The 26,962-nt window shown below is 50.8% G+C and overlaps 1 protein-coding gene across 10 annotated transcripts; it reads left to right on the top strand.

The window, feature by feature from the left end:
- The first annotated feature begins 101 nt into the window (after nt 1-101).
- On the top strand, nt 102-26,729 carry SUPT5H (SPT5 homolog, DSIF elongation factor subunit). Of its 10 annotated transcripts, XM_081516408.1 has the most exons (30): nt 102-153; nt 419-496; nt 5,902-6,067; nt 9,436-9,501; nt 10,042-10,053; nt 10,561-10,630; nt 10,747-10,815; nt 10,924-10,989; nt 11,278-11,308; nt 12,188-12,256; nt 15,055-15,306; nt 16,465-16,554; nt 16,662-16,732; nt 18,320-18,425; nt 18,655-18,748; nt 18,837-18,973; nt 19,397-19,552; nt 19,652-19,798; nt 20,645-20,791; nt 20,878-21,003; nt 21,877-21,961; nt 22,288-22,407; nt 22,489-22,591; nt 22,675-22,802; nt 22,894-22,999; nt 23,467-23,625; nt 23,944-24,112; nt 24,228-24,431; nt 26,138-26,233; nt 26,308-26,729. In XM_081516408.1, the coding sequence occupies exons 2-30, from the start codon at nt 422-424 to the stop codon at nt 26,449-26,451; spliced, it is 3,264 nt and encodes a 1,087-aa protein (XP_081372534.1). In that variant the 5' UTR covers nt 102-153; nt 419-421; the 3' UTR covers nt 26,452-26,729. The 10 variants fall into 10 exon arrangements, with proteins under 10 accessions (XP_081372534.1, XP_081372535.1, XP_081372539.1 ...); XM_081516409.1 differs by lacking the exon at nt 10,042-10,053; XM_081516413.1 differs by lacking the exon at nt 23,467-23,625.
- Nucleotides 26,730-26,962: the final 233 nt, after the last annotated feature.

The following is a 26,962-nucleotide window of genomic DNA, read 5'->3' as shown; positions in this document are numbered from 1 at the left end:
GCGTCCTGAAGTACGTCATCGGGGACGAGCCTCGGAAGTCTCGCGTTAGGTGGGCGGGACCAAGGGGTAGATTCTCGCGAGAGGTCACGTCAGTCCCAGTTAGGCGTCGTGTGAACAGCAGCTGGTAGCGAAGGCTAAGGAGTCGCTAGAGCGGTGAGGGAGTGGGTTGGAGGCCGCGGTGGCAGGCCAGGGGGTTGCTGGGGGCCAGGGAAACGTAGAGACTGTATTAGGAGCTCGGGAGGTATGGCAGGTGGCGTTGGGGGGGGTTCTCTTTCGGGTTCATGGTTACCAGAACAAGGCTGCCGGAAGTGTGTTTAGGGGTTTTTCTTCTCCCTGGGAATCCTAGGGGAAACTGAGGCTCGGGGTGGGATTCCGAGCTGGGGGTTGCACTGAGGCCGCTGTCTTTCCCTGCGAGCAGAAGATGTCGGACAGCGAGGACAGCAACTTCTCCGAGGAGGAGGACAGCGAGCGCAGCAGTGACGGCGAGGAGGCCGAGGTCTGTGGCCGGGACGCTGGGGGAGACATGGGGCTTGGGGACAGGACCAGGGCAGAACGGCTCCTATAGGAGCTTAGAGAGGATTGGGACGAGCTCTGGTCTCTGGGAGCTTACAGGTTGTCGGGAGGGAGAGAGAGAAAAATAGGCAAGCCCAAGTCAAGCAGAAGCACAGGTGCTGGAGGCCTTGGATATTCCAGGTACCGTGAGATAGCAAGTGGTGTTTTTGAAGGACTTGACATATAGTAAGAAGTACTAGTTTTTATTTTTAGGTATGCTCGGTCATTGGAGAAATATACTTTTAGTGTTTACTACGTGCATGATTCTTAACCCTTGGGCTAAACCAGTAAACAAAGCAGATTTTTAAAAAAATCTTTCTTTGATCTGGTGAAGGTAAACAAACACAGCTAATCAGTAAGTCATTTATTAAGCTAGAAGACACTGGAGAAACATAGAATAGAGAAGGGGACTAGGGAGTCCTGGTTGAACTTTCAGTAGGACCATGGTGCCCCTGGGAGGGTGATGTTTGGCGCTGATGGAGTGAGTCATGTCATATGCAGGAAGAGTGTTCCTATAAGGGAAAAGAGCAAGTGCAAAGTTGGGAGCATGTCTGTGGTGGTCAGAAAGTAACAAGGAGTCCAGTTTGCCTGTATCAGAGAGCAGCATAGCACTAACAGATCATGTCAGATCTTGAAGGCTGTGGTGAGGAATTTATCCTTAACTGAGTGAGATGAAGCCATGAGAAGTTTTTGAGCAAAGGAGGCGTGTGATCTAATATTTTGAAAAGATCACTGTGGCTTTGGGTCTGTTGAATGTCCGTGTTACAGGAAGCATACAAGCATTTCCTGGGACATATCTAATTGTAGATATTCTTTTATTCTGCTATTAGCCTCTTATTTATTTTTGATTTATTTATTTGTTGAACAAATGAATATTTGAGCACCTTCTGCTCTGTTCCAGAGACTTCCTAGATGTTAGGGAGAGTGGAGCAAGGCAAATTTCTGCTTCCACAGAGTTTACATTTAGTAGGCAATGATTACAGACTAACAAAGAGATGACACTATGATTACAGAAATGCCAGTTTATTGTTAAAGTTAGTTGCAACACTTGTAAAAAATTTTATGTAAAAATCAGGTGAGGCCCACAGCAGTTCTTTGCTCAAAAAGTGGCACTCCCCCACCTTTTTTTTGGCTGTACATGGCATATAGGATCTTAGTTTCCTGCCCAGAGATCAAACCTGTGCCCCCTGCAGTGGAAGCTCAAAGTCTTAACCACTGGACCATCAGGGAAATCCTGACACCCACCTTTAAACCTGGGAATTTCTCTAGTTCCCAGAGTATGTTAATTGCCATTTGTCATCATGCAGATTTAAGAAAAGGAAAATTTCATAACCTTGGTTCTGGAAAACATCAGATCGATGGAGAGTGCCATAGGCTTCCCTTGAACTGCCTCATTTATTTATGTTTCCTGCTTGCCCACTTACAGGCATTTGATTGTCAATCCTTGTTGTGCTCTTTGAGGAATCCTTAGCTTGCCAGAATGGGGATGGCGCAAATGGAAAGATGACAAGAAAGGCCTTTGCTTCAAGCTGTCTCACTGGGTCTTTGGTCCTCTGACTCATGGCTTCAAGACACTGAGCTTGTGGTTAAAGCCTGGTGGTAATGAGACCAGGATCCCCAGTTCCTTTTCCTGGCTGAGGTAGTGTGGTTTGTACTGTGCAAGTCTCACTTCCCTAACACCACATCAGGCTTTTTTTTTTTCCACATCAGTCTTTTAACTCACCTGCTGGCTCACCTGCTCTCCTCAGGAAAGTCAGGAGGGCAGTGTGAGGGCTTTCCTCACCTCCAGAGATAGGTCTGATGGGGCTTTATATTTTTATTTTAGTTGTGCTGGGTTTTCATTGTGGCACAGGCTTTCTCTAGTTGTTGCTCGCGGGGGCTTCTCTTGTTGCGGAGCGTGGACTCTCTAGTTGTGGCACATAGGGTCCGGTGCATGCAGGCTCAGGAGTTGCAGCACTTGGGCTCAGTTGCTCCCTGGCATGTGGGATCTCGGTTCCCTGACCAGGATCGAACCTGCATGCCCTGCTTTGTGAGGCTGATTCTTAACCACTGGACCACCAGGGAAGTTCCCTGGCTGGGCTTTTTAGACAGCCAAGTGTTGACGTGGTCCTTAAAGAACTGGCTCCTGTGAATAGACAGGTGTGTGTATTCTAAGTCTCTAGTCATGTCCGACTCTGCAACCCCATGGACTGTGTATAGCCCACCAGTCTCCTCTGTCCTTCTCCGGGCAAGAATCCTGGAGAGGGTTTCCATGCCCTCCTCCAGGGAATCTTCCTGACCCAGGGATCAAATCCAGGTCTCCTGTGTTGCAGGCAGATTCTTTACCATCTGAGCCACCATGGAAGCCCTAGATAGACAGGTAGAGATGCCAAATAATGAGCCACCGTTGAGGCAGTTATCTGGTTCATTATTCAGCTTAGTTCCATCACCAGGGATTAAACCAGTACCCCTTGCAGTGGAAGCAGAGTCTTAACCACTGGACGACCAGGGAAGTCCCTGAGTGACCTTCTTATTCATCCATTCAGCAAGTGTTCCTTGAGTTCCTGTTGTGTTAGGATCACAGTCTCCCTCATGAGCTCTCTGTTGATGTTGAGATAGTTTATAAGCTGATGGTTACTCCAGGGGATGCTGAGGATGGACTGTCAGAGCATGTTCAAGCCCTGAGGTAACAGAGATAATAGTGAGAACTGTCTCCTCAGAGAATGGGTTTGGAAAGAAGACTGCTGGAACTGACCCAGGGCGATGATACAGAGTTCTGGAAATCAGGCTGTGGTCCTGATTTGAGTTAAAATAAGCGGTACTATGGGCTAGTCAGAATTCTGTTTTGAGCAAATACAATTGACCCCTGAACACAGTGGGTTTGAATTGCTTGGGTCCAATTATATGTGGATTTTTTTTTCAATAATGTGTTATACCCCAGGTCCAAGATGGGTTAAATCCCGAGATGCATAATGGTGGATACTGAGAAACCCTGTATTTGGAGGGCTGCCAATAAGTTATGTGTATATTGTTGACTGTGTAGAGGGTCAGAGCCCCTAACCCCCATATTATCTGAGGGTCAGCTGTATTTTTAAAGTCATCTTCTGTTCTCAGACCTGGGCTAGGTGGTGTTGAGGACCTAGGAGTGTCTGAGCTATCTTGGACCTTTCACTCAGGGAGCTAGCTCACGTGGTCAGGGCTGTGATGGTGGAAGCCTAGAGGGTTGTGAGCCTAGAGAATGTGCTTGACTCTCCCTGGTGGGGAGAGGACAAGCATCACTTCCTGAAAGAGAGAGTATTTTGATAGAAGGATGAGCGAGAGGTGGAGGAAGAGGGCTTTTGATGCTGAGGACGGCTGGTGGAGAGCGCTAGGAGAGCATCCTGTGAGAGGTCCAGTGGGTTTGGACCTAGTGTTTAGGAGGGCAGCCTGGGGAGGTGGCACGAGAGGGAAAGGCAGTGGGCACAATGTGCACTGCCACACCAGGCTGCCAGGGAGCTGGTCCTTTGCCTGAGGGCAGTGGGGAGCCCTGGCTGTTTTAAGCAAGGGACTAAATGATCAGATTCGTGTTTTAGATCATAGTTTCCCAAGCCTGTAGGATGCTTTCCAGGTGGGGAGTAATGAGAAGTGCTTTTAGGTGGAATAAAAATAAGACCTGAGACCACATTGAATCATTTAGTAAGACAGTTATTTCCTTTTTATTTGCACATCTTATCTTTTAATTAGGTCATAGAGAAAGTTTCACTTTAGTGCTACTGTGTCTTGAATACCTTTCTGAAATTTGCTAGTGTCTGTGTTTGGCAGGGAGAACAGGCTTTAGGCTTAGCCTGCAGGAGGCAACGGTATCATGTTGGAACTTAGTTAACGTTTTCCTTTTAACTTTATGGTTACTTTCTATTTATAACAAATGAAGTGAAAGTTGCTCAGTCCTGTCTACTCTTTGCAACCCCATGGATAGTCCATGGAATTCTCTAGGCCAGAATACTGGAGTGGGTAGCCATTTCCTTTCTCCAGGGGATCTTCCCTACCCAGGGGTGGAACACAGGTCTCCCACATTATAGGTGGATTCTTTACCAGCTAAGCCACAAGGGAAGCCCTATTTATAACAAGCTAACCTTTAGAGTTTTAACTTCTGAAATGTTTAAAAGCAAAAGAAGTGCCTCTTCAGTAAAATTTCCAGTGAATTTAAAGAAAAATACCAAATTGGTTGTTCTGATGTGGAGATGGTGAGAAGTCATGAAGTTAATGAGGGAAAGGTTAATGTTTGAGGACACTTTTTGGTATGAATCATTTCCTTTTGTGATTTGTATGAAAAGAGGGATTGGAGGTCAAGAGACAGGAAAGGAGGCTGGGGCAAAGATTCAACTTTAGAGGGCAGTGTTCTGGCCTAGGCTAGGGGGCTCTGGGGATGGAGAAGGGACAGATTGAAGAGAGAATGTTCAGAAAGTAGAAAGATCAAGAGGTTGGTGCCTAGCGGGAGCTAGAGGAGACTAGCACGGGTCTAGGGAAAGACCCTGAGGCCAGTTTGTGACATGGTGGATGTGAAGGGCTCAGAGGACATCGGGGGAAGGTATCCAGGGGGCTGTTGGCACTTGAGGGTGTCTAGTTCTGGGAGAAAGTTGGGGACTGGAGACAGATGGGGTTGTCATCTATAGAGACAGGAAGTGAGGTTGTGGAAGATAAAAGGGCCAGAGAGAGAGAGTGCATAGAGGGAGAAGGAAAGTGGGCCTTTGGCTGAACCCTGGGGATTGACACCAGCATTTGAGGGGTGAGCCCAGTAAGGGGAGCCTGCAGAGGAGCAGGTGGAGAGGTTAGAGAAAAACCAGGAGAGAATGATGCGGCAGATACCAAGGGTAGAGCATTTCCCTAGGGAGAGAGTAGTCAGTGGGGTGAGAAGTCTTACAGGTAAGGACCAGAGACTGTCCACAGAATTAGCTGTGGAAGGTGATCAGTGACCTTGGCAAGCAGTGTAGACTGGAAACAGATATGGGAGTCATTGTCACAGAGATGTCACCACAGCCAAGGGAGTGGATGAGATGGCCTGGGGGAGTCGTAGTATAGAGAAAGACAGGAACCAAGGATCAAGCCTAAAGGAGAGATAAGTGTTCAAAGGCTCAGCAGAGGCTAGCAAGGAGGTCTAGGGGAGGGGGAGCCCAGGTCGGCTCCCAGATAATGGTTGGGTGGATGGTGGTGCTATCACTGAGATAGGATGATTACCAGGGAGGCCCGGCCAGGGTGGAAGGGCGTGTTCGCAGAGCAGAGGGGGCGGTGATCGGCCAGGTAGAGCTGAGGTCAGACTTAGGGATGGAGAGCAGGGTGTCTGGATTTGGGGGGTTCAGAATGCTGGTTCCCCAACCCTCCCTGACCCTGCAGGTAGAGGAGGAGCGGCGGAGTGCAGCGGGCAGTGAGAAGGAGGAAGAGCCCGAGGAGGAAGAGGAGGAGGAAGAGGAGGAAGAGTATGATGAGGAAGAGGAGGAGGAAGATGACGACCGGCCCCCCAAGAAACCCCGCCATGGCGGCTTCATTCTGGATGAGGCTGGTATGTGACAGGGCCAGCGAGTGCTGAGCAGACGCTGGACTTCTACCTTCGGTTCTGTTTCTCCAGTGTATTGTACCCGTTAAACTTTTTCTTTGGTAAATGTCAGACACTCAACAGTAGGATAGTATCTGGTGCCCTGTGTGCCACCAGTAGTGAACAGCTCAATGCTGCACTTGTTTTGTGTATTCCTCCTCACTCCTACCCACTACCAGAAGATGTTGAAGCAAATCTCAAATACATAATTTTACCCCCAAATAGTCCTCTGAATAACCTGTAAAATAGATCCTTTTAAAACACAGAATTAAAATACCATTGTCATGTTTTTAAAAACTAATGATATGTTGTGCTAGTCCTGAAAAGCTCAGGTGACCTAGAAGTAGGCAGCTGGATAGGGCAGCGGAAGTGGACAGATCCTGGCCTGGCTCTGCTCTTTTCCCCAGGGGCCCTGGGCAAGTGGCTGCCTGTCTCTCTCAGCCTCTTTCCTGTTCTGTACAAGGCAGCAGGCAGGTCCGCCTACTTCAGCAGGGATTTTTTTCAGGGATTTGGGGGATCAAGCATGTAAAGCACATCAAGTTGGTGGCAACCCAAAATGTAATAGCCAGCCTGCAGTAAGCCCTCGGAAAACAGGGTTGTTATTTATTCACATTACGTGGGCCCACATCATATCTAACTGTTCTGTAACTGCTTTTCTGTTCAACGATTGTGGAGGTGTATATAATGTAGATAGCTTAGGTTAAATGAGTTAAGTTAAATGTAAGGAAAGTTTTCTGAACATTTGGCAGGTCCTCAATAAATTTTAACTGTTAGCATCATCATCATAGAAATATGTTTTTTCTAATGGCTGCTTAGTGTTCCATTCTAAAATGCGCTTTATGGAACCAGTCTCTTGGTGGACGTTGAAGTTGTATATAATTTTCAGTAGTGTAAGCAGCATTGCCATGAATACCTTCATATATATTTAAACACATATGCAAGTTATTACCTTGGCTAGGGGTTCTTAATCTTTTTTTGTGCTGTGGCCCCTTTTAGAGTCTGGTGAAGCCTGTGGAAGTGTGAGTCCCCGACCCTTCTCAGAATCATGTTGTGAAATGCATTAAAAAAAAGTACATAGGATTCCAAAGAAAATAATTATAGTGGAATACAGTATCTAAATGTTAAAGGAACATTGTAATGTGGATTCCTTTGGTGGACTAATGGTTAAGACTCTGCAGTTCCACTGCAGGGAGCGTAGGTTCAGTCCCTAATTGGGGAAGTGCTGTGCAACGCAGCCCCAAAAAAGAACACTGGGATGTATGTGCTGCTTTTTTTTAGCACGTTGAAAAAGCAAGGTTTAATGGAGCATCTGTTAAGAATCTAATTTTGAAGTAGCAGTGACTGTGAGTAATATTTTGAGGTATCTGTAGTTATACTATGCTATGAAAGTACCAGACTTCACTGTTTAACACTGCTGTGGTTTGTTGCCATTGTTCATGATTGATGTAAATACTTAGAGATTAGTGAAAATGAAGATGCAGTTTTTTCATCTAACATAGACCCTGCAGAGTTTCTACATGGTAGATACCTAGATCAAACTGCTGGACAAAGGGGGTACATTATTTTTAAAGCTTTGTGATACCTTTGGCCAAATATAAGCCCCCAGAAAGGTCACACTACTTGCTACTCCCACCATCTGTACAAGCGATGCTTGTCCCTGTGCTTGTTGCCTACACCCAGGCAAAGGGGAGTGACTTGGAACACCACCCCTCATTTTCTTGGGACCCTCTTACCAGAGAGGAAACCAGGGAACAGAAGGGCAGGAGATGCCCTGGGTATTCCTGGTTCTCAGAGAGCTTCAGGCCTTTTCTTAAAGGCTGAAGGGGAGGGAGTCCTTGCTTAGAGAAAAGGTCTTAGCAGATGGGTTCAGATCAAGAGAGTGGATAACAGGCCATCTGACACAGATGGTGGTCACGAGGGACACCCACTTAGTGGTGGTGGGAGTGTCCCTGGGTATTGCCTGTGGGAAAGCTACATGGCAGTGCCCGTTAACATTCACCATGCAAGGACCCTTAGAACCAGCAATTCCCTCTGAGGGAATTCACCCCCAGGTACATAAGGATACAAGAACAGATGCTTGCTGCAGTCTGGTGTGCAGTTGCAAATGTTTGGTGACCTCAGTGTGCACTGATGATTAGGGCCTGGTATAATGAACTCCAGGTTTCCCTGGTGGTTCAGCAGTAAGAATCCGCCTGCAATGCAGGAGCCGTGGGTTCGATCCCTGGGTCAGGAAGATCCCCTGGGGAAGGAAAGGGCAATCCATTCCAGTATTCCTGCCTGGGAAATCCCATGGACAGAGGAGCAGGGCAGGATACAGTTTATGGGGTTGCAAAATAATTGGACATGACTTAGCAACTAAACAACCACAGCATAATGAACTACAGGGCTGGTAATCGGGTAGCATATGAGGCATGTGCTGCTGTGGAAGAGCTCCAAGCTAGTATTATTGCTTAAAGAAAGAGGGTAAGACAGAACAATGGATTAAAAAATTGTGTGGAGGGAAAATAGTAGTGGGGAGGTTTATAAGCATTTCTTATGTGTGGCCAGATTATCTCTAGACTAGAAGCTGGTCACACAGTTGCATCTGGGAAAGGGGACTGAAAGGGCTTAGAAATGGGAGGGAGACTCACTGAACACTTACATTTTCTGTACACTTTGGAATTTTTTGTCATGTTAAGTTTTTAGTGTAGTCTTTGATACATGCAAAATATATGTAACGTAGCAAAGAGGTTAAGTGCATGGACCCTGGAGCCAGACTGCTTCTCAGGTACCTGTTGAGCACCTTTGGACAAGTTAGATGACCTCTCTGTGTCTCGGATCCCTTACTGTGAAATTAGAAGGATGGCAGTACCTCCCTTAGGGTGGCCAGGAAGATTCAGTGAGTAATCTGGCAAGTACTCAGAGGAGGGGCAGGGCACTTGGTACCCTCGCATTAAGTGTTGGCTGTTAGAAATGTAAGAGAATAATAATAAAACCAACAAACCATGAACCCTGTCTTTAAAAAAAAAACAAAAAACTATATACCAGTCTTCCCTTGATAGTTAGAAGGGAACTTTTTTGCTTGCTTATTTGGATCTTGTTAAAATGAATCTGTGGGTGGTGGGAGGGAGGGATGACTTTTAGAGTCAGGTGGATCCACATGCGACTGACCCTGGGGCTTAAAGCAGCTCTGAGGCCTTGGGCAGGAGCCTCGCCTGTCCGAGCCTCAGTGTCCTGATCTGGAAGCTGAGGGTCCATAGTACCTGTTGTCCGGAGGAGATGTCTTCTGGGAGCTGGTGTTACGAGGTCACCTTTGCCCTGGCTGCACCCCTGACCACTCGGCATTCCCGTTTCAGATGTGGATGATGAGTATGAGGATGAGGACCAGTGGGAGGATGGAGCAGAGGACATCCTGGAGAAAGGTAAGGGGGGGGGCCCCACCTCTGGGAGACCACCGGGGGTGTGGCCGAGAGGGTCTTGAGAGCCCATCTCCCACCCCCTGCACTATCCTACCCCACACCCTCCTCACCTTGCTTCTTTCTGTCGTTGCCAGAGAGACCAGCTCTGCACCCTTTTCCTTTTAGGCCCATGAGTTGGGGGGTTGGGGGCTGTGGGGAGAGGACTCTGGGATCCCAGGGCCCCAGTGAATCCTTTGTAGGGGTTGTGTGTTGGAGGGGGCAGGCTGTATCCCAAGATACCCCCCACTTCTTGGGCCAGTGCCACCCCTTCCCTGTTATTTTCCGTTCTGTGCGCCTCATACATTTCGGCTTCTCCCCCAACCACCTGGTGCCTGGCCTTTACTTTTGATTTTCAACCTTCTTGTGTCCCTCCCTTCCCCTTTCCCCAACCCATTGGTTGATTTTGCTGCTATAATTTGGCTCATACTTTGTCTGCCCTCGCCCACCACCACCACCACCACCTCCACCACCACCACCACCACCTCCTCCTCTTCCTCCACGTAGAAGAGATTGAAGGTAAGAGTTTGAAAAGTGTGATTCTCCACCCTCCTCCCATATCCTGACATCTCCTCCTTCCCTGCCCGTGACACCCTCCCTCACCCCTGACCCCTGTCCAGCCCTGGGGGCTCTGACTCATGCAGGGTCCACAGGCAGGGGGTTCTGGGGCCAGATCTGGCCTGGGAAAGTATGTGTGTGTTTATGTGTGTGTGTATGTGTGAGTGTTGTGGGGTGCAGGGGTGAAGGGCTGGGTGAGTGGTGTGGGATGGAGTTCAGGGTGTGCTTAGACAGTGCTTGTGAGTGGCTATGAACAACTGGGTGTCCCCACCTCCTGGGCCCCACCCCCAGGAGGACACTGATAGCAGGATGCTGAGTGGGCCAGAACAGGGGCTGAGGGTTGGGGGTTTCCTCAGTGAGGTGTCTCCTGCCCCTGTACCCAACTCTGACCCCCAGTCCCCCACCGCTTTCTCCAGGCCCCTGCTCTTCATCTCCCCTTACTCACCCTGTCTGCCCATTTCTTTTCAGCCTCCAACATCGACAATGTTGTCCTGGATGAAGATCGGTCTGGGGCTCGCCGCCTGCAAAACCTCTGGAGGTGAGCTGAGATGGTAAAGGGTGAGACTGGCTTCCATGGGGAGATCTGGGGGCAGGTCATCCCACCCTCCTCTCCTCAGCCTTCCATTCTCATTCACTTTCTCTCACACACCCCAGGGACCAGCGAGAAGAAGAACTGGGCGAGTATTACATGAAGAAATACGCCAAGTCATCTGTGGGAGAGACGTAAGGGCGTGTGATGGGCCAGGGTGGGGCTGGGAGCATGTAGTCCCTTAGAAGGGCCGGGGTCTGACAGACCCCTTCCTGCCTGCCTGACTGCCCCTCTTTCTCCAGGGTGTATGGAGGGTCTGATGAGCTCTCAGATGACATCACCCAGCAGCAGCTGCTCCCAGGAGTCAAGTAAGAGGGTGGGACAGGAGGGCTTAGGTGGGAATTTTTATGGGGTGATGTGCCCACCTGGCTCACTCCTTGAAGTGAATCAGGTCACAGAGTTGCACAGACAGACTGGTGGCTGGTGGGGAAAGAGGGGAATGGCAAGTTGGTGCTTTTCTCCTTCCTTCTGCCTGCGGATGTCAGGATGGAGAAGGGAGAGGGTGTGGAGGGAGAGGAAGAGGGGTGGGTGTGGTGATTTGTATGTTTCCCATGAGGAGATAGTTTTACTAAAATATCTTTTTCCTCTCCTGTCAGGGATCCCAATCTGTGGACTGTCAAATGTAAGGTGTGTGCCCTGGCCTCATGGCTTGAGGGAGGCAGAGGAATGGAGAAGCGGCCTTGTCGGGGAAACTCACTTTCTGTCCTTCCTGGGTCTCTTTGACCTGTCAGTCTCTTGGTCCTTCTTTCTCTGCCTCTACATCCTTCTCTCTCCTTCCCCCACCCTCTTCATCCCCTCCCCTCTCCCTCACTTAGTGTCTCCTGCCAGGTTTTCTTGCTGTCTATTCCTCTTGCTCTGTAACACCTCCATCTCTCTTGTTCTTCTCTCTCTGCTGTTTTTGATTTTTTTTTCTTTTTTTGACCACACTGTGTAGTTTGTGCAGTCTTAGTTCAACCAGGGATCGAACCCAGGCCCCCGGCAGTGAGAGCACCGAGTCCTTTCTAACCACTGGACAGCCAGGAAAATTCCCGCTGTCTTACTTTATCTTTTGCCCAATGACACTGTCTGTCTTTATTTTTTTAATTGCGGTGTAATTGACTGGTGTAATTGACTTACGATGTTATGTAAATTTCAGGTGTACAACATAGTGATTTGCAATTTTTAAAGATACTGCTTTCATATATAAAATATTATAAAGTTTTAAATTATAAAGTTATTATAAAATATTATAAATATATAAATATTTATTATAAATAAATATATAAAGTTTAATATTATAAAGTTTTAAATGATAAGTTATTATAAAATATTGGCTATGTCCCTTGTGCTGTGCAGTATATCCTTATAGCTTTATTTTATTGTATACATAATAGTTTGTAGCTCCTAGTCCCCTACCCCTATCCTGCCCTCCCTGACTCTGTCTTCCTTGCTGCTCTCTCCTGCCCACTTTTCTATGTCCTGTTCTCCGTCTTGTCATCTCTCTTAAGCCTGCCTTTATTCTTCCAGATTGGGGAGGAACGGGCCACAGCCATTTCCTTGATGCGCAAGTTCATTGCCTACCAGTTCACAGACACGGTAAGTAGGATAGGCAGGCAGCTTTGGGGTGAGAGACGGGTAAAGCCCAGAGTGAGAGACAGAACAGGTTCAGGGGTACCGGGTACCCCAGCTGAGCAGCACTGCCTGTTAAGTGAGCTGCTTCGGCTAGAAAATGACCCCTTTCTGGGTTGAAGGGTTCTTTTGTGCCTGTCGAGGTGCTGTCTTTATTCTCTGCATTTCTGGCAGGGTTCCCCAGCCCCTGCACCCCTCTGAAAGTCAGCCATCTAGCTTCCTGAGCGTTTTCTGCCTGAGAGTGAGTTCTTCCTGTTCACCACCAACCCTGGTGGGCAGCTGTCACCCTCTTACTGTTTGCTGGGGGTCCTGGCACAGGGCAGTGTGACTAAGCGCATCACAGAACAGGCCTGTCAGGAGAACTCCTTCCTTCTCCTTTCAGTGTTAGCAGAGTCCATTGAGCCCCTCCTCTGGGCTGCTCCCGGCATTCGGAGATGCTCAGGGTATAGCAATGACCAGTCCAGAGCTGGTCCCTGCCCCTTCAGGGCTCACTTACATGCAGCACACAAAACATGAAGTGATGCTGACTGCATGCAGGGCAGCAGATGCTGCAGGAAGGGCACACATCTGTCTTTAGACTGTTGAGTTTTGAATCCTGCCCCTGCGGCGTCCTCACTCTATGACCTTGATCGAGCCGCTTCCCCTCTCTGTGCCCTTCGCTTGCACCTCACCATCTTTAAAATTAACTTATCTTTGAACATGTCCAGCTCTAAGCCAGGGCTTGTTCTACAGCTTGTGTTCAGTACATGTAATTGTTTTCAGAGGCATAATTGTTAGTTTTGGAACCAAGGCGTGCTGACTGGTAACTTTCTCACTGAATGTAATTTGTGTTAGACCAAGTGCATTGCTTTTACCTGCCAGAGCAGTGGGTGTGTGTCAGAGGGCCCAGTGGACAGTTGCAGGATGTGCAGATTGTGATTTTAAATGTGCTCAAACTTCTGCTCTGTACCCTGGGTAAGATTCTAGTAACCCCATTTGAGATAGGACTGAAGTGGTACATGTATATCATAAAAGCCAAAATCTCTCCATACCCGAGTCCAATTTTCCAGAAGTAATTATTGTTGGTTTGTGTGCCTTGGCTTCATTGGTGGCTCAGTGGTAAAGAATCCGCTTGCCGATGCAGGAGCCACAGGAGATGCGGGTTCGATCTCTGGGTTGGGAATATCCTCTGGAGGAGGAAATACAACCCACTCCAGTATTCTTGAGGGGAAAATCCTATGGACAGAGGAGCCTAGTAGGCCACAGTCCATGGGGTTGCAGAGTCAGACATGACTGAGGGACTGAGCACACAATCTTGTGTGTCTTTCCAGACCATCTTCTCTGCATACTGAAAAATGTGCTGTGTGCTAAGTTGCTTCAGTTGTGTGACTCTTTGTGACCCCATGGACTGTAGCCCGCCAGGCTCCTCTGTCCATGGGATTCTCCAGGCAAGAACACTGGAGTGGTTGCCATGCCCTCCTCCAGGGGATCTTCCCGACCCAGGGATTGAACCCAAGTCTCTTACGTCTCCTGCATTGGCAGGTGTATTCTTTACCACTAGCACCACCTGGGAAGCCCCATTTTGGGTATGTGTATTGTCAAAACCAGGAAAACATGGAATAAAAACTTGAATTTCTATGTGTAAATGATTATTAAAATATCTAATACCTAAGAGGTATTTTAAAAAATAAAGTAGTATTATATACATATCATTCTGCAGAGAGCCTTTTCTCAGCACCATGATCATCTTTCCATGCCCAGGAAATGTAACGTTGTTTCCATTTTTCGCTATTAGGAACAATACTGAAACAATCTAGTTGCTTTTTTAAAAATTGAAATGTAATTCACATACCATAGGAAAATATATTGCTGATGTTCTGTTTCATTAAAGGTTTTTGCATCTGTGTGTATAAGGGATTTAGTCTGTAGTTTTCTTATGTTGTCTTTGTCTGGTTTTGGTATCAGGGTAATAATGGATTCATAGGACTGATTGGGAATGTCCCCCTTCTATTGTTTGGAAGCTTTTGTGAAGGAGTGGTAATTTTTAGATGTTTGGTAAATTTCACCAGTGAAGCCATCTAATCCTGGGCTTTGGGTGAGTGGGTGGGTGTGCGTGTGTGTTTTTTGATTATTAGTTCAAAATCGTTACTTTGTATAGGTTTTTTAAGATTTTTCTATTTCTTTTTGAGTCAGTTGTAGTAGTTTATGTCTTTCTACAAAAAAAAATGTTCATTTCATTTAGGTTATCTAATTTATTGGCATGCAGTTATTCATAGTATGCCTTAAAAGTCTCTTAAGTTTGGTTGGTAGTAATGTCCTTTCTTTCATTCCTGATTTTGGTAATTTGAGTTTTTTCTCTTTTTTTCCTTGGTCAGTCTGGCTAAAGATTGGTCAAATTTATTGATCTTTTCAAGCAACCACCTTCAGTGTTCTTCCCTATTGTTTTTCTAACCTCTGTTTCACTTATTTCCAGTCTGATCTTTATTGTTTCTTCTTTCTGCTTGCTTTGGGATTGATTTCCTCTTTCTTTTCTATTTTCTTAAGGTGGAAATTTAGGTTATTGATTTGAAAAAATTTTTAAGTTGGTGTTTACAGGTGTAAATTAACCTCTAAGCACATTTTTTTTTTCTGTGATAATAACTGCAAGTGAATATCCTTGTGATGGAGTCGTTGCACAACATGTTTCTGTGGGATAAATCCCTAGAAGAGAGCTTGCTGAGGTGGCAGTCGTTCCTGGTACTAGCAGTCATGTCTCACTGTCTCTGCCCACTGGCTTGGCCCTCCAGCCCCTGCAGATCAAATCGGTAGTGGCACCGGAGCACGTGAAGGGTTACATCTACGTGGAGGCCTACAAGCAGACTCACGTGAAGCAGGCCATCGAGGGCGTGGGCAACCTACGGCTTGGCTACTGGAACCAGCAGATGGTGCCCATCAAGGAGATGACGGATGTGCTTAAAGTGGTGAAGGAGGTGGCCAACCTGAAACCCAAATCCTGGGTCCGCCTCAAACGGGGCATCTACAAAGATGACATCGCTCAGGTGCCTGGGGCAGGCTGGGGCAGCTGAGGAGGCCAGGGCTCTCTGTTCTATCCTCCTTTCCCTTTGCTTTATCCTTTCTAGCCCTCTAATTAGTCAGAGAGCAGAACCCCACTCAGGTCAGCTGAAGCAGAGTCTGGACTTTGTTGTGAACACACAGGAAATGGAGGACCATCTTCTGTGGGTGTTCGATGAGTATTAGGTAATGATCTGAAGATGGTGAGGAAGTGAGCCATGTGAAGTTCTCAAGTCAGAGGTGTGGCAGAAAGCAGCATGTGAGCCAGGACCATCCCTGGATGAAGCAGAGTGAGCGAAGGTGAGAGTGGCAGGAGATGAGCTCAGGGAGGCAATGGGCACCTGTGGTCCATCCGAGAACTTTGCCTTTTACTGGAGTAAGATGGGAGGCTCCAAGGGAAGCTTGGATTTTAGTAGGATTACTCTGCTGACTATATGGAGATGAGACCACTGATTCTCAAGCAGGGGTACCCCCAGGGGACCTTTCACATAGAATGGAGACATTTCTGGTGGTTTTAACTGGGAAGTGAGTTAATTCTAACATCCAGTGGATAGAAGTCAAGGATGCTGCCAACATCTGACAAGGCCTGGGACAGCCCCCCACAACAAAGGATCACCTGGTGAAGGAAACCCTTCAATAGACAGGATTGGGCCATAGGAGCAGGAGGCCAGTGAGGAGACTGCTGTCTGGGTTGCAGGTGATGGTGGACAGGTCCGAGGTTGCAGTAGTAGAGGGGGGAGAAGAGGGCAGAACTGTTGAAGGCAGAGCTGACAGGTTTGCTTCCAGGTTGGATGTGGAGGTAAAAGAAAGATAAGAATGAAGAATGCCTCCCACGTTGTGTGCCTGAGCAAAAAGGAAGAATGGATGGGACCTGTGGGGAGAGGAGCAGGTTTGGAGGCAATCAGGAGGTCAGCTGCAGTTATGCTGGGTTTGACGGACCTTTTAGACATCCAAGTGGAATTGTCATGTCGGCAGTGGGTACTTAATTTCAGGCTGGAAAATGAGTCTGGAGGAGTTGTCAGCAGTTTCATTTCCTCTCATCATGCTCTGTCCCTGGCCCTCCCTGGCATCTCCTCGCCCGCCCTGTGTCTGGAGTTGGGGAGGGAAGGCTGGGGCCCTGCTGACCTCCCGACTGGACTTGTCAGGTGGATTACGTGGAGCCCAGTCAAAATACCATCTCCCTGAAGATGATCCCACGCATCGACTACGACCGCATCAAGGCCCGCATGAGCTTGGTACTCTGGGGCTGTGCCACTGGGGGCGGGGAGGAAGTCCTTGATCCCTGCTGGTGGCCAAGCCCTCGTCCCTCACCCTTCCCATCCATGCCTCTTTTCCTACACAGAAAGACTGGTTTGCCAAAAGGAAGAAGTTTAAGCGGCCCCCACAGAGGCTGTTTGATGCAGAAAAGATCAGGTGAGTGTCCTTGGGCTGGGCTGAGTGCCTAGATCTGTAGTGTAGTATGTCCCTTTGCAGGTTCTCCTGTAGAGCTGGGCTCCCAGAGCCGTCGAGGGTTTAGTTTATGAGTGGTTAGCTTGGCAGTATAGCCTTAGCCAAGTTATTTAACATACCTGTGCCTCAGAGTTTCCTCTGCTGCAAAGATCAGTAAGAGTAACCCCCGCTTGCTAGGATTGCACTGAGACTCAAAAGAATTAATATGTGTGTGTGTCCAAAATAGCACTTGGTACCTAGTCAGTGTGAAGAATGGTATCACGTATTGATATGAGATTTATCGACACATCAGGCCTTATAAAGTCTCTTTCCCGGATCTCCTAATGCCTGGACACTTCAGATGGAGGTACAGAGCCCCTTCTGCTCAGGACATCTCTGTCCCCCTCCTCCTCCCCAGCTGGGTGGACCTCTGGAGCACCCCAGTGTTTCCAATGTCCCAGGGCTGCTGGGGGCTCCATCAGGGAGGGCAGGCAAGGAGGAGACAGAGAAACAAAAGCAGGTAGTGACACTTGCCCTCTGGTCCTGCTCTGGAACACATCGTGAGAGTGAGCAGCCAGTTTTTCATTCTGATAAAGGCTGGATTGTCGAATGAGCCTTTTGATCTGCTAGGCTGGGCTAATGCCTCCAGGCCAGGCCAGATTAATACTTCACATGCCTGAATTGGACTCATTTACAGCACTGGTCTCCCCCTAACTGGAAATCCCCTTATTGAGAACAAACCAGAGTGACCTTTCCTTGCCCCGCAGCCATCAGTCTGACACAGTGCCCAGACCTGCCCAGCTGAGCACACTCGAACCTCTCTCCCCAGATGCACCGTGTGCATGAGAAGATGATCGGCAGGAGGAACCCAGCCTGCTCCGCACACTCCCCTTTTTGAGAAGTGGACAGGCTTTCCCTCCCCACTCTAGCAGCATGAGGCAGGATCTGAGGGTCTCCCTGCCCCACCCCACATGCAGGCCAGTAGAGTTAAAGCACAGGCTTGGGAGTCCTAACCCCTGCATTTGAACCTTGACTCTTAGACTCATAGGCTTGGCCACCTTGGCCATATCGTGTACCCTCCCTGAGCCTCATTCTCTCACTTCCCTGGAAATTGAGGGTCCTTTGGAGAAGAGTCAGTGAGGTCATGTGTGTGTGAGTTTTAACTGTTAGCACGGTCTGATACTTTGTCTAGCTTGTACTCACCGAGTGAGTGCCTGCTGTGTGCCAGGCACTATTGTAGGGTAAATAGTGAATAAAAGATGCTAAGTCCCTGCCCTTCTGGAGCTGCCATTCTAGGGAGATAAATCAAACAGGAGCTCATCAGAGGGTGTTAATGAGCTGTCATTAAAAATAAAGCAGGGAATGGGGCAGCAGAGTGCAGAGGGGCGGGAGTGTGTACCCTTCCATCGAGGCAGGGCCTTCGGGCTTTTTGAGAGGTCACTCCCCCCCAGAGTGGGTGTTTGGGATGGGATGGCTCAGGCATCCCATGTCCACTTCCCCCTTTGCTAGCAGAGGAGACTGAGGCCCAGCAAGCCTCTTAACACCCTCTTCTTTCCCCTGCAAAAATCCCAGATCCCTGGGGGGTGACGTTGCCTCCGACGGTGACTTCCTCATCTTCGAGGGGAACCGTTACAGCCGGAAGGGCTTTCTGTTCAAGAGCTTTGCCATGTCTGCTGTGGTAAGGGTCCCAGAGGGAGTCGTGCTAAGGGTGGTGGGGAGTGGGGAGGCCCAGCTTTCTCCCTCCTGCCATCCAGGCTCCAGAGCAGTGGGTTATCTGGATTTGTCCCAGGTAATCCTCAAAGGAGTATCCCCAGGAGAATGGCCTCACCATCTCTCCAGCCCATTAAGCTGGGCTGTGCCACTGACCTTCATCTGCTTCCTTCTCTTCCTCTTGTTTCGGGGCTCAGATCACAGAGGGTGTGAAGCCCACACTCTCTGAGCTGGAGAAGTTTGAGGACCAGCCAGAGGGCATCGACCTGGAGGTGGTGACTGAAAGCACAGGTATGAGGTCATGGTTGGTAACCCAGTCCAAGGAGAGGGCGGCCCACGGTGAGCAGCCCCCAGGTTAGCCCTGTGTCTGCCCCCGCAGGGAAGGAGCGGGAGCACAACTTCCAGCCCGGGGACAATGTGGAGGTGTGCGAGGGCGAGCTCATCAACCTGCAGGGCAAGATCCTCAGCGTGGACGGCAACAAGATCACCATCATGCCCAAGCACGAGGACCTCAAGGTGGGGGCCATACCACCCGTGTGTACGTGCTGGGTTGAGAGCATGATGAAACCATGGAGTATTCTTGAGGTCACTGGTTTTAGTTTGCTTGGGGGTGGGTGCGTCTGACATTTGTCCAGGCCCAGTGGTGTGTGTCTAGGGTGACGCTGTCTCCAGGTGGGTCTGAGGAGGAGGTGTCTGTAGTCTGGTGTCATATGTCTTGGGGATGGCCCAGGGTTAAGGCTTGTCCAGGCTGATATCCTGGGTCTCTGGGGCAGGCTGAGGGTGGTCCCAGTGGCCTGAGGTGGTCTCCAGTTGGGGGCATGAGCCTGGCATGCGTTGTGGCCCGGACTTTCTGGGAATACAAGTGGAATCTGAGGCAGGTGGGCACATGGTATGTGGTGACTTCCCTAACCTGCTTGCTGTCCTCACCCCTATCCCCAGGACATGCTGGAGTTCCCGGCCCAGGAACTTCGCAAGTACTTCAAGATGGGGGACCACGTGAAGGTGATCGCTGGTCGGTTTGAGGGCGACACAGGCCTAATCGTGCGGGTGGAGGAGAACTTCGTCATCCTCTTCTCCGACCTCACCATGCACGAGGTAGCTGGTGGGGGGCCGGGAGCGGGATGGATGTGCATGGAGGAAACCCCGGCCAACGAGCCACATGGACCCTGCTTCACCCACTCCCATCTCCTACAGCTGAAGGTGCTCCCCCGAGACCTGCAGCTCTGCTCGGAGACGGCATCAGGTGTGGATGTCGGGGGCCAGCACGAATGGGGGGAGCTGGTGCAGCTGGACCCCCAGACTGTGGGCGTCATTGTGCGACTGGAGCGGGAGACCTTCCAGGTGTGTGTGCTACACGCAGGGGTCTCCTCTCTCTACAGCTCTTCATCCTGGGAGGTGGCAGAGCAAGGTGGCTGGGAACCCAGACTGCTCTGGGTGCAGACCTGGCTCTGTCACGCAGGGCCCGCTGTGTGACATCTGTTGGGCTAGTGCGTGTCAGTTACCCTCTCTGTGCCTCAGTATCACACCTTGTGAAAAGGAAGTAGCAGCGACATATGCTTCATTAGCTGTGACTGAATCCCTGAAGTCAGATATGTACCTGGGCACTGGGTGCTGAGCTCAAGGGCTGGGTCCTGCCAATGTCTTCCTCCCCTTCACTGAGGATGTGGCAGCCAGAGTGTAAATGCTTAGGGCCCTGGACTCTGGATTCACATCTCAGCTTTTTTACATTCTGCTCTGTGACCCTGAGCTAGTAACATGCCCTCTCTGGGCCTGAGATTTCCCCTCTAAAATGGGAGCTGTGACAGCATCCATCTCAGGGAAATTTTGAGGCCTCAGTGGAATCTTGTGTGAAGAGTTTAGCACAGGTCTGGCACAGAGTGATGGACAGACATTTAACTATTATGTTAACATTTGTTCCTCTGCTCATCTCAGGTCCCTGATGCTCAGTCAGAAAGGAGTCTCCTTCTGGAGGGTGTTTTGGAGTGATGGGGGACATTTTTGGTTGACCTGGTGCCCAGGGGGTGGATCCTAACATCGCCTGCCCCAGAGACAGGGAGTCTAGACATCCTGCAGAGCTTGGGACAGTCTCCCATAGGAAGAACCATCCCACTGCAGGGAAGCCCTGCCCCACATGACCCCTTTCCACTCTCAGCCGCTCGGTATCCCCTCCCCCCACCCGCCCCGTAGGTGCTGAACATGTATGGGAAGGTGGTGACTGTCAGGCACCAGGCTGTAACTCGGAAGAAAGACAACCGCTTTGCTGTGGCCCTGGACTCAGAACAGAATAATATCCACGTGAAAGACATTGTCAAGGTCATTGACGGCCCCCACTCGGTGAGTATAAGCTTTGTCCATCTGTTAACAGCTGAGAGATTTGGGATCGGGCATGGCCACAAGCTGACTGTCCTTCCCCCGTCCAGGGCCGGGAAGGCGAGATTCGCCATCTCTTCCGCAGCTTTGCCTTCCTGCACTGCAAGAAACTGGTGGAGAACGGCGGCATGTTTGTCTGCAAGACCCGCCACCTGGTGCTGGCAGGGGGCTCGAAGGTGAGGCAGGCATGGTGGCACCCTGTCTACTGGCTACCTGGCTCAGTTCTCTGGTCTTCTCTGGCCTCAGGAGTGACACAAATGGGCTTGTGGAGGATTAGGAGGGCAGATATCAGTGTTAGGTCCTTGGCAAATTGTGAAAAAAAGGGTTTTGAGATTCTGATCTATTTACCAAATCATTTATTCATTCAGTTTTATTGAGCACCTGTTAGGTGTTTGACACTGGAGTTGCGGTAGTGAACAATACAAAAAAAACTCTGTCCTAGTGCTGCTACTCTGGAGATGAACAGATAAATAAATACATGCATAATACAACTTGGGCTGATGATGAAGAAAAATAAACCAGGATAAGGAGATAGAGAGTATGGGGGTTGCTGCTTTAGAGAGGACGTTAAGGACAGACTCACCTCCTTGAGGAGGTGGCATTTGAACCAGAGACCTGAAGGAAGGGTTGGGGTGCCCCATGAATGTCTCAGGAGACAGCACAGTTCCTGAGGTGGGATTTGTAGGAAGTTGTGCAGAACCAAGTATCCGAAAGGAAATCAGATGTGGGATCTGGGGAGCTGGGATCAGGAGATGGTTTCCTCAGGGCCCTGCAGATGGAATGCTGAATCCCCATGGATTGCAGTTGGTATGTCACTAGAAGTTTAAATTCCTGACCACCACATGGTAGTCCACTCCTTGCCTCTTGATTGACAGGCCCACAATGGCGTAGGGGTGGCAGTTTTCCTAAAGGGAAATTGAGGCATTGTCACCAGAAGGAGGGAGGGATGGCTGCTGGGCAGGTTCAAACAGCAGACGTGGGATGTGTGGGGCCTGGGAATCTGTCCCTTGGGCCCTGGCTGCCAGTTCACTTCTTGTCCTTCCCCCTAGCCTCGAGATGTGACCAACTTCACAGTGGGAGGCTTCGCCCCTATGAGCCCCCGGATCAGCAGCCCTATGCACCCCAGTGCTGGAGGTGAGGGGGGTCTGGGGGGTGGATATATCTGGGGGGTGGAGGAGGGAGGTGGTTCAGCCTGCACTTGCTGTCTGCTCCGGGCTGGCCTGTACATGGTGAGACTCACAGCCCAGGGGAGACCGACCCCCAACCCCCACCAACAGTGACAGCCCAGGGTGGTCAGGGCTGTGAAGGGAAAGCCCAAGGCTCTGGTGGGGGGCCCCCAGAGGAGGCTCCTAACCCAGAGGTGGGGGGGAGTCAGGTGAAGAGGGGGCAGGAAGGGACCCTGGCTATGGGCACAGCATATGGGGGGTGGACCGGGGACTAGTGGCATTCTTCCTTCCCAGGTCAGCGCGGTGGCTTTGGCAGCCCAGGTGGTGGCAGTGGTGGCATGAGCAGGGGCCGAGGGCGGAGAGACAACGAGCTCATTGGCCAGACTGTGCGCATCTCCCAGGGGCCCTACAAAGGTGACCTGCGGAGCCATGTGGAGGCCTGGGGAGGGGCGTGGGGAGGAGAGCCCGCCTGCTGACCTCCTGCCTCCCCACCAGGCTACATTGGTGTGGTGAAGGACGCCACGGAGTCCACAGCCCGTGTGGAGCTGCACTCCACCTGCCAGACCATCTCAGTGGACCGCCAGCGCCTCACCACCGTGTACGGGCCAGGGCAGGGCTGGGAGGAAGGCTGTTGGGCGGTGCGAGGGCCCTGCTCACCCCACTTGTTCTCTGTGTCTACAGGGGCTCACGGCGCCCAGGCGGCATGGCCTCGACCTACGGGCGGACACCCATGTATGGCTCCCAGACACCCATGTACGGCTCTGGCTCCCGCACGCCCATGTATGGCTCTCAGACGCCCCTCCAGGATGGTGAGTACTCCCAGCAGACAGGGATGAGGGGCGACATGGAGGGGTCTGGAGGCAGGACCGAACTGATGGACACACCTCTCTTCCGTTCCAGGCAGCCGCACCCCGCATTATGGCTCTCAGACGCCCCTGCATGACGGCAGCCGCACTCCTGCCCAGAGTGGGGCCTGGGACCCAAACAACCCCAACACACCGTCACGGTGAGCTGGGGCTGGGGGCAGGGTTCCCTGAGTGTGTGTGCCCGTGTGCATGCCTGTGTGCATGAGTGGTTCCACTGGGTGTCTGTGGAATGGTCAGGTCTGTGTGACCTACCCTGTGTCCTCTGCTACCAGCCTCAGGCTGGTCATGTGAAGGAGGGTAGGCCTTGCTGGGGCTGGGGACAAAGTAATTTCCCCGGCTCCCATCAGAGGAACGAGCTGGGATTAAGACCTGGGCCCGAAGACAGAGTGTGTGACTGTTGTCATGTGGCTGGTTGTGTGACGTTGGACGGGCAACGTCATCTCTGTTTCCCAACTCTGCTCACCTGTGAAACGGAGGCCTCTGGATGGGGCTGTTTGTGAGGATGAAGTTGCCTTGGTTTTGCCTGGTGTTCCGTGCTGTCCTGGAGGCATTTGCTATATTGTTGTGATCACCATAGTCATTCTCAACAGACCTCTCTCCCCAACAGGGCTGAGGAAGAATATGAGTATGCCTTTGATGATGAGCCTACCCCATCCCCACAGGCCTACGGGGGCACCCCCAACCCCCAAACACCTGGCTACCCAGACCCCTCGTCCCCGCAGGTCAACCCACAGTACAACCCACAGACTCCAGGGACACCAGCCATGTGAGTCCATTGGGGCTAGCCCTTATCAGCTGCTGCCAAAACCTTCCTGCTGCCAAAGCCTCCTCACTGCCATCACCTCCTTCTCTCCTCCTAATATTTATTTATTTGGTGCATTGGGTCTGTGTTGCATCATGTGGGCTCTTTCATTGCAGCATGTGAACTAGTTGTCGCCTGTGGGATCTAGTTCCCTGACCAGGGATCGAACCCAGGCCCCCTGCATTGCAAGGCGGATTCTTAACCACTGGACCACCAGGAAAGTCTCTTCTGGCCCCTTCTAATGCCCCCAACTAATACCTGCTTCGCTTCTTGTCTCTGCAGGTACAACACAGACCAGTTCTCCCCCTATGCGGCCCCCTCCCCGCAAGGCTCCTACCAGCCCAGCCCCAGCCCTCAGAGCTACCACCAGGTGGCGCCAAGTCCAGCAGGCTACCAGAATACCCACTCCCCAGCCAGCTACCACCCCACACCCTCGCCAATGGCATATCAGGTACTGGTCAACTTACACGCCCTTGAGTGTGGTGGGCTAAGATGGGCCTTGGGCCTGTAGGGACACCCAGGCCAAATGACCTGTTCCAAGCAACCGCATCGCCTTTTCCCTACAGGCCAGCCCCAGCCCGAGCCCCGTGGGCTACAGTCCGATGACCCCCGGGGCTCCTTCCCCTGGTGGCTACAACCCGCACACGCCGGGCTCAGGCATTGAACAGAACTCCAGCGACTGGGTGACCACTGACATCCAGGTGAAGGTGCGGGACACCTACCTGGATACACAGGTGGTAGGGCAGACGGGTGTCATTCGCAGTGTCACGGTGAGTAAGGCCCCAGCGGCGGGTGGGCAGGCATCCTCCCCTTTGGGGTCCCCAGTCTCTGTGGTTACTGGTTTGTTCTGGTGTTCATTGTTTGTTTGTTTGTTTTTCTTACTATCTATCCACATCTTCCAGTAGCTGTTTATAGCTCGAGACATAGATGTGGAAAGGTTTGGCTTGTGAAACTTCACAAGGCAGGGAGTTCTGCCTTTTATGCCCCTTGCCCCCATCAGCCTGGGAGATCTAGTGACTGGCACCCAGGAGTATGGTTACTTTTTGACATACTTTTCTGAGATCAGTTCAGTAACAAGAACTGAGTGCTCCTCTGTGCCAGGCTTTGGCTTAGCACCAGACCCCCATGCCCCATGGGCGCCCCCTACTTCAGCTTTGCTGCCCCTTCATTCTTCCTAGTCATTGAATTTTCTTCAGCCTCAAGGCCTTTGCTCACTACTTTCCTTTGTCTAGAACTCTTTTCCCTCCATTCTTTGTCTAGTTAACTCCTACTCATTCTTCAGAGCTACACCTGGGCTGTCCCAGGTCTGTCTCTTGCAGGTCCATGTAATTCTTTTTCATGTTATCTACCTGCTGCCTAAAAGCTTCAAGTTTACCCATATGAGATTCTTTGATTACCAGATCTGTATTTTCTTCCTAAGTAGCCCCAGTTTCTCAATGAGGGACTGGCACTTTGTTACAAACACTAGAGATGAAGACAGCTCCAGCCCTACCCTCACAGATCTCACATTCCAGTGGGGGAGACAGACATGCCCCCAGACAGCCTGAATGGCCAGAGTTGGGATATGGGAAGCACAGAGGGAAAGGGAGCTATGTGAACCCTAGGGAGGCACCTTACACAACTTTAAGTGTTCAAGGAGGGCTTCTGGGAGAAGGTTATGTCTGCACCGAGACCTGAAGAATAAACAGGAGAAAGCCAAGGGAAATGGCCGGGGAGGGAGTTGAGGGTGCTCTAGCTAGAGGGCATGTGCAAAGGCCCGGAGGGGAGGAAAAACCTGGCACATTTGGGGAGCTGAAGTCTATTCATTGTGGCTGGAACTTAAAGAGTCAAGGGGGAAGGTGAGTCATGAGGCCAGAGGAGTGGCTGGAGCAGGTTACATGCCAGCCTGGAGAACTCGGATTGTGTCCTGAGGACACTGGTGGGTGGGCATCTCAGCAGAGATGGGATCAGATGTGTGGTTGGGAATTAACTCACTGGTTGCTGTGTCATAGACAGATCAGGTGTGGTGAGACTGGATCAGGGGCTGGGAGCCCAGGGGGAGGTCAGGTTGCACTACTGGGCTGTGGGAAGGAGGGAGGTGGGAGATAGCCTAATTTAGCTTCAGGAGCCTAAATGGACAGGCTGGGGAGCTTGGGGCCATCCTTGAGACGGGCCCAGGAGGAGGAGCAAGTGTCGGGGAGAAGCTGAGGCCAGTGTGGGACACAAGTGAAGGGCCTGAGCAGCAGTCTCCCTTTTGCCCTAAGTTAGTTTCATGCAGATGCTTCTCTTGCCGGTCTGATCACCCTGCCCCCCATCCCCTCTACACCACAGACCCCAGGCCTTGGAACCAGGCCCAGCCTTCCCCTTTCCTGCCCCTGTGTCACCTTGGGAAAGTGACTTCTTAGAATGAGTCCTGATCCTATGTCCCTTGAGGGCAGGGGAGTATCAGTCCTGTGTTGGGAGCTGGTCAGGCTGACTAGGCTGTCCCCACCCCCAGGGAGGCATGTGCTCTGTGTACCTGAAGGACAGTGAGAAGGTTGTCAGCATCTCCAGCGAACACCTGGAGCCCATCACCCCCACCAAGAACAACAAGGTAAGGGAGGGCAAGGGGACATGTGGGCATGGGGCTGCTGCTGTGGCCCCTGACCGTGTGTTGTCCTCCTCCAGGTGAAGGTGATCCTGGGTGAGGATCGGGAAGCCACAGGTGTCCTGCTGAGCATTGATGGCGAGGATGGCATTGTCCGCATGGACCTTGACGAACAGCTCAAGATCCTCAACCTCCGCTTCCTAGGGAAGCTCCTGGAGGCCTAAGGCAGGCAGGGTGGACTTTGGCAGATAATCTGGCAGATGGAGAGCATCCCACTTTCCTTCTCTGGCCCTTGGCTCTGACTCAGGATCCAAGGCCGGGAGCAGGACTAGCCTGGTGGTTCAGGATTTCTTTTATTTTCCTTTCTGCATTCCTATCTCCCTCCCTGATACTCATGGGAATCAGAGTAAAGTCTGGGGGAGGGTCCCCACCTTCTTATTCCCCACCTTCCCCAGCTTGCTTTTGTGTTATGGTCTTTCAATAAAAAACTGTTTGGTCAAAAGTCCTGTCTGTTTGTGTTCTGGTTTGTAAGTGGGGTCACTTGCAGACCCCACTTAATACCTTGCTGTGGGGTCTTCAGCAGATAATGGTCCTACTTAAGCCTCATCTTACTCAATGAACATGAGTTTGAGTAAACTCCGGGAGTTGATGATAGACAGGGAGGCCTGGCGTGCTGCAGTCCGTGGGGTCACAAAGAGTCAGACACGACTGAGTGACTGAACTCAGTTCAACTCA

Source organism: Giraffa tippelskirchi, chromosome 7, assembly GCF_054371585.1.
Source record: "Giraffa tippelskirchi isolate mGirTip1 chromosome 7, T2T-mGirTip1v1.2.pri, whole genome shotgun sequence".
NCBI classification, from domain to species: Eukaryota; Metazoa; Chordata; class Mammalia; order Artiodactyla; family Giraffidae; genus Giraffa; species Giraffa tippelskirchi.
The sequence above is the reverse complement of the archived record's forward strand: the minus strand, read 5'-3'. Positions and strand labels throughout refer to the sequence as shown.